General features: G+C 32.0%; 1 protein-coding gene across 1 annotated transcript; it reads right to left on the minus strand.

Annotated features, from left to right (window-relative positions):
• Window positions 1-509: 509 nt before the first annotated feature.
• LOC116139479 (MDIS1-interacting receptor like kinase 2-like) lies at window positions 510-10,534 on the minus strand. The gene is made up of 5 exons (XM_031425144.1): window positions 10,492-10,534; window positions 10,198-10,393; window positions 1,889-2,354; window positions 1,171-1,801; window positions 510-1,008 (listed from the first exon to the last, which is right to left on the minus strand). The coding sequence occupies exons 1-5, from the start codon at window positions 10,532-10,534 to the stop codon at window positions 626-628; spliced, it is 1,719 nt and encodes a 572-aa protein (XP_031281004.1). The 3' UTR covers window positions 510-625.
• Between the last annotated feature and the right edge of the window lie 946 nt (window positions 10,535-11,480).

Genomic DNA, 11,480 nt, shown 5'->3' on the forward strand with positions numbered 1-11,480 from the left:
TTTGTAACCTTAAAAGTCTCGGTTAGAAAATGGGTTAGTTTTGAACATGAAAAAAAATTAACCGAGGAAGATTCTTGGTCATTTGTTGTGCTAATTTCTCTTTCCCTCTCAGTTTGGGCTTAAAGCTTTATTTTGAGAATCTCTAGCATCTTTATTTTGTTGAGATAAGCAAATGGATATGGGTGTTTATTCCTGCTCAAGTTTCTTCTCTTTTCTTTCATATCTGCATTCTTAATTAGTTCTTTCCTGTCAAAAGTCAAATCTTAAAGAATTCATTTTCGCATAAGATTAATTTAAGCTAACAAATCTTTTTACACTTGATCTTTTCATTTTGTTCATTAATCAAATAAATTCAACTATTCAATTTAGACTCAAAAAATACATTATGACAACAATTTCTTGAGGTCGAACGACTGTAAAAAAGTTTTAGTTACTCTTTGAACATTAAAAAACTGTATATATTAAACGAAATCCATGACTTTTCTAAATGTAAATTTTATATTTGCACATGAAAAGATACTTTATTATATTTAAAAAAAAATAAAGGCTACATTAAGAGAAGAAACCTAAAAAGATAGGCCAAATAAAAGATCTATTGCTACATAACAGTGAAAGACCTCCATGCCTAACCCTCTGATTCACCAACTGCATATATATTTTGGTTTCTCATCTCTGAGATGGAAATCTCATGAAAAGGTTTTTCCAATGGTGTCTTGCGGCCAAGAAATTCATGAGACACACGATGCATTGTCGGTCGTGACTTTGGTTTAGAACTTAAGCAAGCAAATGCAATTCTTGAAATAAGAGCAATATCCTGCACGACCATTGTGTCCGCAAGACATGGAAGGCGTGGGTCTAAGAGATCAATAAGCATCATATTTTGATTAGGAGAAGATGATAATGATGAAAGTAGTTCTCCTGGATGACGACCCATCAATACTTCAAGTGCCACCATTCCAAAACTATAAACATCACATTTCTCAGTTACAACCATGGTGTAAGCAAGTTCTGCACAGAAAATTAGAAATCCTTAAGAAATAATAAGATTCTTTCATCTAATTTACTTTGAAGCAATTAGTGTCAAAATGTTAGGTTTATATAGATTAAAAAGATGTTGCTTCGCTTATAAGAGTCACAAATATTTATGAGGAGAGTAACTAAGTACTTCACCTGGGGCTATATATCCATAAGTTCCGACTAATATGGTTCTATTGGAAGAGTCGGGATGTAGAAGTCTAGCCAACCCAAAATCAGCAACAAATGCTTCCAATTCAGAGTTTAGTAGAATGTTGTTGCTTGATAGGTCACGGTGAACGATTGATGGAGTGCAGTCATGATGTAAGTAAGACAAGGCATGCGCAATATTCTTAACAATGTTTACCCTCCTACTCCAATCCAACTCAATAGCTTCATTGTTGTTGCGTAGAACACAAAACAAGCTTCCCCTCTCCATGTACTCATAAATTAAAAACATGCATTTTTTATGTAAACAAAATCCATAAAGCTTAATAACATTTCTATGTCGTAATTTGGACAGTACATGGGCCTCGTTTTGGAAACTGTTGAGGAAAGTTGACTCCTCAGTTTCTAAACTGTGAAGCTTCTTCAAAGCAACTACTCTGCGATTTGGTAGTTGTGCCCTGTAAACACTACCATAACCCCCAGTTCCAATGCAGTATTTGATGTCAAAGTCCTCTGTTGCTTCAATCATGTCTTCAAATGCAATTTTACCATCATAATTCCAAATTGAAAACACATCTCCAACCTTGGTTGTCCTTTTCTCGGGTTTAGGTTTTTCATCCTTACATTTAAGGAGAATCAAAAATCCAAAAAATAAGATGGTGAGAAATGTTGTGATAGGAAGCAAAATTTTAAGAAAAGGAGAGACCTTCTTTTGGTGACAAGCGGAAAAGCCTTTATCAACTAGGCCACATAAACCTTTGTTACCACTAAATTGTTGCTGTCCTTGAGATTGCAAACCAATTGGAATTTCACCCTCCAAATTATTGTATGACAAGTCAATGTAATACACTGTCTGGAGTGATTTAGGGATGGTTCCAGAAAGATGATTGTGCGAAAGATCTATATGCAAGGATTGCCTGGCATGAATTTCTCCAAGTTGAGAAGGTATGTTCCCAGTGAGTGAGTTATGTTGCAAATAAAGACGAGTAAGACTTTGAAGGTTTCTAATCTCTGATGGAATTAATCCAATAAAATTGTTATCAGACAAATCCAAAGAGATCAATTTGCTCAAATGACCAATAGTTGAAGGGATTGTTCCAACGAGTTTATTTAATGAGAAATCCAATCTGTTGAGATTGCTCAACCTTCCAATCTCTGGAGGGGAATAATACCTTCAATTTATTAGCCAAATAAAAAAAAAAAATTGAATTTAATTGGATTACCTCTTATTCAAAATGATAAATGATAACCAAAAAAAAAAAAAAAAAAAAATCAGAACGTACCTGTAAGATTATTATGGACAAGGAGAGGAATTTGAGCTTTGAAAGTACACCAATTTGTGATGGAATTGTGTCCGGAGAGAGAAGTATTTACGATACTGAAAATTTTAAGGTTGGGAAAGCAAGAAAAGTTTAATCGGCTAAGCTCTCTTCTATTTATGATGAGGGTACCAAAGATCTATATAAAAGATGCTTCCTGCTGAATTGCAAGCGATACCAAACCATTTGCAATGATTTGAAATATTGTTGATGGGATCCCACCAATTGGTGTTAAGTAGAGCTTCTTTTTCTAATGTAAAGATGATAGCTCAGATGCTGCTAAAACTATATTAGAAATATTAATAGCACAAACATGTAAAATAGATAACACATAAATCAACACTCTAGAAGTGAAGGAATTTAACACATGTTAAAAACCTTATGCTTGGTAAATATTCTTTCTACCTGAAGCCAGATTTAGTATATATAAGTTTGAAGTAGCAAACACTCCATTTAATTGATCTTGCCAAGCTGTGTCAATTTTTTTTTTTTTTTTATTAAATTCTACCTCTTTTTGACAAAGAGTTTATTTTTATTGTAATTTTGCCTTTTTGACTTGAGAGCCATTTTTTACACATAATTTTTTACCTCTTTTTGACTTAAGATGCCTTGGACAATAAACACTCTACAATAAACAAGTCTTGTAGTATATTAGTTATGACATATAGTCTGAGTTAAAGTCTTTTGGTTTTTTTGTTTTCCAGGAACGAACGTGGGAGGTTGTCAATTGTGACAATTCATTATAATTTGGAATATATATATATATATAGTAAATCCTTTATAAGAATATAAATTAAATGTCTCTATTCAGATGTCATATTTTTACCTACAGATGCATATTTATTGTTCAGAAAAAATTACAATGAATAAACTTTTTAATCAATAAGAACAAAAGAATACTATTATTAAACTTACAAAAAAAAAAAAAAAAAAAAAAAACAAAAAAAAACAAAAAAGGTAATTAAGAAAGAGAACTAACCAAACTAGAGATTAATAATAAAATGAAAATTTATTGTAACTTTTCTTGCGTCTATGATTTATAAATCTTCAAAATACATTTTTCTAATTTTATTTTCTATAACTCAAATATAATATGGAGAGAATCAAAGGAATCAAGAAATTAAGCCTATGAAGGAAAGTTGGACTAAGTCTAGTTAGTTTGTAATGAATTAAAGTGGATGATTATGAAGAGATGTATAAACATAGAAGTTTGAGTTTTAGAAAGTAAAAGATACATATTCTAATTAATTAATAAGAATAATAAATCTCTCGAATTTAATGAAAATAAATAGAATAAATTTACCAATTATTAAATGCAAAGTAAATGAATCATTATGGTCCATCTATATAAGTTAATAATTGATAATACAAATGGTAAGGATTGGCCTACACGGTTCAATAAAAAATTGTACAAATAATTCAGTCTCATAACATAACGTTGCTGCTGGTCTTTTTCACATAGTATTAATTATCAAGCTTTCACGTTGTTGGAATATTTAATAAGAAAAATTATTCTTTCATTTACATTCTTAATCTCTCCATGACTTGTGAAAAAATTATCCTTTCGTTCACATTAATATGGGAGAATTTTAAAACTACCCCACACTTTTTGCTAATAACAAACTTTGATACTTTTTAGAGAAATAGTAAAAACCCCCCTGAGCCTAACTCCACCAATTCCATTGTAAACTATAACAAACTTCAGCTCAAGCAGTTAAAGTTTTCGTTTCTTAGATAACAACACATTTTGTATTTCTCTCCAACAAACTGCAAGGGGATCAAAATCAGTTGAACAAGTTGACAAGGTGCGGCTGAAACTATTATGCAAGTTGACAAGTGCGGCTGAGATGTCTGTGAACAGGGATTGTCTGTCTTCTTTTCTCTATAAATGTAGACGTAAGACAAATGTAAGTGGTGAAAAAATACAATGCTTCAATCCTCTTTTTCAAAGCTATTCTTACTCTCTGTGTTTCTGAGTTTTTGTTCTATGTTTTTTTAGCGTTTATACCATTAACTTGCAAGTTGCAATTTACAAAAAAAATTACTATTTTGTCCCAGTTTCATTATATTTGAATTTGGTATTTCCAAGATTCAAACCCAACCCTTCTAAGTTTTCGATTTAAAACTCAAATATAAGGTATTAAAAATATTTTTATAACTTATTATACAAACTATAAAAAAAAAAAAAAAAAATAAATTAACTATTAAAAATATTATTCCAACATATAACATAAATTGGCTAAAGTAGTGAATCGAGTTCAAATCATATAGGAAGGAAAATTCTCCCCATTCACATATAACACATATAACATTTAATAAGAGTGAGGGCAAAATAGATTTTTGATTATGATTTGGATGGCGTTAGGACTCAGGGCTAGTTTTTGATTATTTCCTACAAAAGTGTCATTAGTTTTTCATTAGCAAAATGTGAGGGGTAGTTTATGAAATTCTCCCCCATTCAATATTCTCACGTCCCTTATACGCAAATTTTAATTTATGAGAAGGAGGCAATGATGTTTGTCGTGATTCATGTGTCTTCTATCATATCATACTTGGAATTATGATACGATACAACAAACCAATCAAATAATAGATAATATAAATTGTAGGGATTGGCCTACACGGTTTCAAATAAAAAGTTGTACAAATAATTCAGTCTCATACTCATTGGGTCTTTTATGTGCTTGTTGCTGTTGGTCTTTTTCACACACTATTAGTTGTCAAGCTTTTCATGTTGTTGGATTGTTTTATAAGAAAAATTATTCTTTCCTTTACATTCTATGTCTTCTCTGTGACTTGTGAAAAAATTATCCTTTCGTTCTCATAGGATAAGGGAGAATTTCAGAAACTACCCCACACTTTTTGCTAATAGCAAAATTATAACACTTTTTTTGAGAAATAGTAAAAAAACCACCCCTGACCCTAACTCCATCTAAGTCTGTTAACTTGCAGTTGAAATTTATGGAAAATTACTATTTTATCCTCACTTTCATTATATTTGATATTGTTTTTGCTATTTCCAAGATTGAAACCAAGCCCTTCTAAGTTTTTGATTCAAAACTCTAAAAAATGTATAAATAGCTCCGTTCGTTTAGTTATTTAGAATAACGTTCTATTCTAAATAGGATTTTTGAAAAATAGAATAAGATTCTGAGAATGTTTTTGGTATATTTTTGGAAAATATTTTTTGAAAATATTTAGATTTTTTTAACCCCTTAAGTTTATTAATTTAACTAAACACTCCCCAACAATAAAAGTTTATAAATTGACAAAAGCACCCCCACCAACCCAACTATTGCTGACAACCGACCACCACTGTTGGACGGTGGCTGAAAGCCACTAAGATAGTGCACGACTGGCTTGATCTGGCTGGTTGTGCACTGATTTGGCCTTTTCTGGCCAAATCCACGGAAACAGCCAGATTTACGACCACAGATCTAGCCATCGATGGTTAGACCTAGTTATCGTTGACGACCGTATCTTGACTATCGTTTGGCAATCAATGACGGCCAAGGTATGCCATCGTCAACGGCCTTAGATTTGGCCGAAAACAGACAGATCGATGCACGATTGACCATATCCAATCAATCGTGCGTTGTTATGATGTCAGCAGTGGTAGCGGCAATGGTTGGCGGCGACTGTTGGCAGGTGATAGTGGCTTGGGTGGGTGGGTGGGGATGTTATTCTTAATTTTAAATCTCTTATTGAGAAAGGTAATTGTTAACATTTTGAGTTGAATAGAATATGATTGAATTTTGAAGAATAGTAAAACAAACTCATTTTTCATTTTTTAGGATAGGATAGTGGGAAAATAGTGTGCCAAATGTAGGGGTATATATTTGTTATATTTTACATAACTTATTATACAAACTATAAAAAATATTAAAAATATCCTTCACACAGATAAATTAAATTGGCTAAAGTAGTGAATCAAGTTCAAATCATGTGGGAAGAGAAAACTTTTTATCACATTTAATGAGAGTGAGGGCAAAATAGAATTCTTATAAAAGAATTTAAGTTGCAGGTTAATAGATTTGGATGGCGTTAGGACTTAGCTTGGGGCTAGTTTTTGAATATTTCCTACAAAAGTGTCATTAGTTATCATTAGCAAAAAGTGAGGGTTAGTTTATGAAATTGTCCCCATTCAAAATTCTCATGTCCCTTCTACGCAAATTTTAATTTATGAAAAGGAGACATTCATGTTTGTCGTGATTCATGTGTGTCTTCTATCATATCATACTTCGAATTATGATATGATAAGAGCACACCAATCAAATAATAGATGATATAAATTATACGGATTGGCCTACACGGTTTCAAATAAAAAGTTGTAAAAATAATTCAATCTCATACTCATCGGGTCTTTTATGTGCTTCTTGTTGTTGGTCTTTTTCACGCACTATTAGTTGTCAAGCTTTTCACTTTGTTGGATTGTTTTATAAGAAAAAATATTCTTTCCTTTGCATTCTTCGTCTTCTCTATGACTTGTGAAAAAATTGTCCTTTCGTTCACATTTAATATGGGAGAATTTCATAAACTACCCCACACTTTTCACTAATAACAGAATTATTACACCTTTTTGAGAAATAGTAAAAAACCACCCCTAAGCCCTAACTCCATTCAATTTTGTTAACTTGCAGTTGAAATTTATAAAAAATTACTATTTTATCCTCACTTTGGTAGCATTTGAAATTGTTTTTGCTATTTCCAAGATTGAAACCAAGCCCTTCTAAGTTTTTCATTCAAAACTCTAAAAAATGTATATATTTGTCATATTTTATATAACTTATTATACAAACTAAAAAAATATTAAAAATATCATTCACACAGATAAATTAAATTGGCTAAAGTAGTTAATCAAGTTCAAATCATATGGGAAGGAAAAACTTTTATCACATTTAATGAGAGTGAGGGCAAAATAGAATTTTTATAAAAGAATTTAAGTTGTAAGTTAATAGATTTGGATGGCGTTAGGACTCAGCTCGGGGATAGTTTTTGAATATTTCCTACAAAAGTATCATTAGTTTATCATTAGCAAAAAGTGAGGGGTAGTTTATGAAATTCTCCCCATTCAATATTCTCACGTCCCTCATACGCAAATTTTAATTTATGAGAAAGAGACATTCATATTTGTCGTGATTCATGTGTGTCTTCTAGTTTGCTTAATTTGAACATGAAAATAAATTTAATGATATATATAAGTGTGTTTCGTGAGATAGGCAACTGGAGATTGGCATTGGATATCCCTCCTCTATTTTAATTTTTTTTCTTTTTGTTTTGAATATTGATGGAGATTTTTATATATACTGAATAGAAAGTGTATTGCCGTTTCGTTTGATTGCTTCTTACTTTAGACTTTTAAATCAATTTTCTATATATAAAAGCAGGAAAGGTCTGAGAAAAACATATGCAGGCATGCTATCAGAAATCAAGATTCACGCATTTTAGTTTATATACTATGAGGCAGTGCGTCAAAAAGTTTACAATATTCGTCCATTTTTTCTTATTATCTTTCCTAATTTTTCCAATTCATGTCTCCTAGTTACAGTTCAAGGGACTTTTCATTCACTTAAGGGCGACCGCTCCTGCATGGAAAGATATAAAATATTAAGGAAGGAGAGGAATAAAAAATCATGTGTTAGAGCAATGCAGTTTCCAGTTACTTGCTTTCCAGCTGTAGTGATATATAAATGTATTTCACCTTTTGTTGTGTTACATATGTAGTTAAAAATTTATTAAAGCTTCTCGGCTTTGTTTTGATTGGCAAATGGAGAAAGCTAAGGTTGGTTTTTTCCAGGATGCGAACTTCTTTGACTTCTACGACTTCTTCTACGATTTTCTGGGATCTGTAACTTGTATTAGTAACAGATTTAATGATAATAAAAAAAGGTTTCCTGAAGTAATTTTTCGATATTATTAGGCTTTGTACATGTCTCACAATATCACTGTAACAACACTAATCGATCCAAAATATTAAGCAATAAGAAGAAATAATAATGTCATCCTATCTTTTTACCTCATTTTGTTCCTTTTGAAGTCTCTCGTTAGAAATTGGATTAGTTTTTAACTGATTTTCTTTGTGCATATATTATTTTATCAATTATATCTTAATTTACCAATCATAAGCGGCAATGATTCTGAAATCGAAAAGATGCTTCTGTAATGGGAAAATAACTCTTCGTGTGAGTGAGATAAATGAGATGAAATTTTATTGTTGAGTTAACTCAGAAGAGTCACTACTACTGGAAGAAAGAGAGAATAGGATGAGAGCTAAATGAGTTTTAGAGAATAAAATAATAATTGCAACTACTTTTGTGTGACTTTTTATATCTGTTTATGTGTTTATTAACAGATATAGAAGAAGAAGAAGAAGAAGAAGAAGAAGAAGAAAACCCATATTGAAAGAGAACTTGAAAGCCATTCAATATAAGATTGAATGACATCTCTAATATTGATACCCATTGGGAATTTCTTTCCTGTATACTTTGTTTATCAACAAAAATCAATGCCATTAATTTTTTTTTAATATATATATATATATATATATATTTTTTTTTTTCTTCAACTTCCCCTTTTGATTTTTTTGGTTTATTAATCCCTTTCCTTTTTTATCACATCCTTTGTTTCCATCCCTTTTTGATAGAATTTGAGGTGGACCTGATTCGTCACTCAATAAGGTCTTGTTGAATGGGGGGATTGCCTACTCTCCCTCACGGTCAAGCCCATATGTTGGATCATGCCTGTTATTGGAGATAGTTGTCGGCTCCTTTAACTCCTCACCCGCTGGTCAAGTACTCAACTCAACTGAACCTGGCTCTGATACCATGATAGAATTTCAGGTGAGTCTAACTCCTTTCCCAATTAGGTCTTGTTGAATGAAATGATTAACCCTTCTTATAAATCAATAGGCTTGAGCGTGGTTAGTTGGTGTGGGACTCCAACACTTTTAATTCAAGGTTCATTTGTTTAAAAATCTGACACCAATCAACTGAGTAAAACACCAATCAACTGAGTTTACAGTTAAAATTAAAGTATATAAGAAATTAATAATTTAATAAACTCTGTATACACCACATTGGAAGTCCAGCTACTATACACCATATCGCACGTCCAGCTATAGCTATACACCATATGTGTTTCATTTATTGTCACACTCTTAACAGCGTGTAAACATTTTCTTGTTTAACTACTTGGTTTCATTTGTTTTGGAGCTTTTAAGTTTAATTTGCTTTATATTTTTGTGGCTTGTGGGGTTGGTTTGTTTTCTAATACAGTTGGTTTAAACGATCAAAGTTTGGATCTTTACTCTTTTATGGTTGATGGGTAATAAATTTGTTAGCTTTAGAAGTTGGATGCTTGTTTTCTTTGAATGAAGCCAAATAAGCTCATAATTTAAGTGTGTGCAATATAATGCCTATAGCAGCATTAGTTTCTTCCTTCAAACACATTAAATTCCCCAGATTTATATCATCTTTTGGCGAATTCTGGGAAGTGAAGTGACTGTATAAGATGGCTAAAATAGAAATCGAATGATTTATCTATTATTTTCATAAATAACGAAGAAGAACCAACTACACAGAAGCAAAAAAGCCAAAGTTCTGGTTATCTTTGCATAAGGTTACATGCTAATAAAGCCACAAGAGGGTGATAGAAATAGCTCTGTTATACTCCTTTCCACTGAGAACAATATAAATACCGATTCGTAGTTTTAACCAGAACAATTAGCATTTTGTTATAAAAAGAAGAATTGTGCTTCGAGTAGTTTATATAATCAAGCCATGTCCAATTTTGTTCTGTACACTTCATGTTTCGAAACATGTCCAAGTTCCCGCGACGAGATATTTCCTCGGAAGGACCCCTGCCGATCTCCGGGATATGTAACTGCTGTCTCCCTGTGGCAATACAAAGTTAGATTAGGCATACAAGTAAACAAAAACAGCACTAACACAAAAGATGGTTTCATGCAACATGAGAACATAAAAGTTCAAACCTCCATGTCTCGATATCCGTGATATAGATAAACCCAGCAACATTGCTGTAGTGAGAGAGATGATGATAAGAAATTATGGAAGAATCATGAATAAAACGCACTAATCATAGTATGAAATATATAGGATCCCTGTTACAAGGTCTTAGGAATAGCTTAGTGCCAATTCATCATAAGACTAATTGCAGAGAGTAATTGTCTATATTATATTAATGTCATGATCATGGCAATACAAGGTAATAGGTATGATAATTGTTATGCCAGGTTAGGTGGATGCTAAAAGTTAAGAATATAGTGTTTATCATTCCACAATGTAAGAATAACCTTGATATAATCTCATCAGGTTCTTTGGCATATGAAACAGCAAGAACTAAATGGAGCAAATCCTGGTCAACATTAAGAGGCACTAATCTCAGAGGGTTGGCAACAGAGTCAAGCCCAATTGGTAGAACTGATCTTGTCCACCACCAATCCAATAGGCGTGCAAATCCCTCATATTTTCAACATCAGCATGTGGGGAGAAATCGTTTGTTAGGCTGTAAAAGTATTCCTGGAGGTAACATTGATATATTATTATGAGGAGATAGTACCATAAATGAAACTAAGAACTCGTAGAAACTGAAGAAAATTTATATCTCGATTCCATGCTTTATACACATACTATGTTCTTCAACCGAATAAAAAATGCAGAGAGACCCTTCAGAGTAGATATAGAATCATAATAGTTAAAACATGCTTTGATATATATATATATATTTTTTATTTTTTTTCTGGTTGAAAATATTGTTGATTTTTGGGTGTGTAGAGCACTCACATGAGCGGAGCTTGGAATCTGAGCTCGTTAAGCAACTTAAAGGAATCACAAAGGTGTGAAATTTTTTATTTTATGAGGGCTTTGTTCACTTGTCAATATTGGTAATATAATCAAACTAAGTTATGGTTAAGGTGTACGAAGATTACAATGGAGTTTCCTGTGATTGAGTTTTCAATAC

Source organism: Pistacia vera, unplaced genomic scaffold (genome assembly GCF_008641045.1).
Source record: "Pistacia vera cultivar Batoury unplaced genomic scaffold, PisVer_v2 Contig351, whole genome shotgun sequence".
Taxonomy (NCBI): domain Eukaryota; kingdom Viridiplantae; phylum Streptophyta; class Magnoliopsida; order Sapindales; family Anacardiaceae; genus Pistacia; species Pistacia vera.

Coding starts and splice junctions, on each gene's coding strand:
- LOC116139479 (XM_031425144.1), bottom strand. CDS start 10,534: ATGTTGCTGGGTTTATCTATATCACGGATATCGAGACATGGAG. Junction 10,394..10,491: donor ACGGATATCGAGACATGGAG/GTTTGAACTTTT, acceptor GTATTGCCACAG/GGAGACAGCAGTTACATATC. Junction 1,009..1,170: donor TTATGGATATATAGCCCCAG/GTGAAGTACTTA, acceptor TTTTCTGTGCAG/AACTTGCTTACACCATGGTT.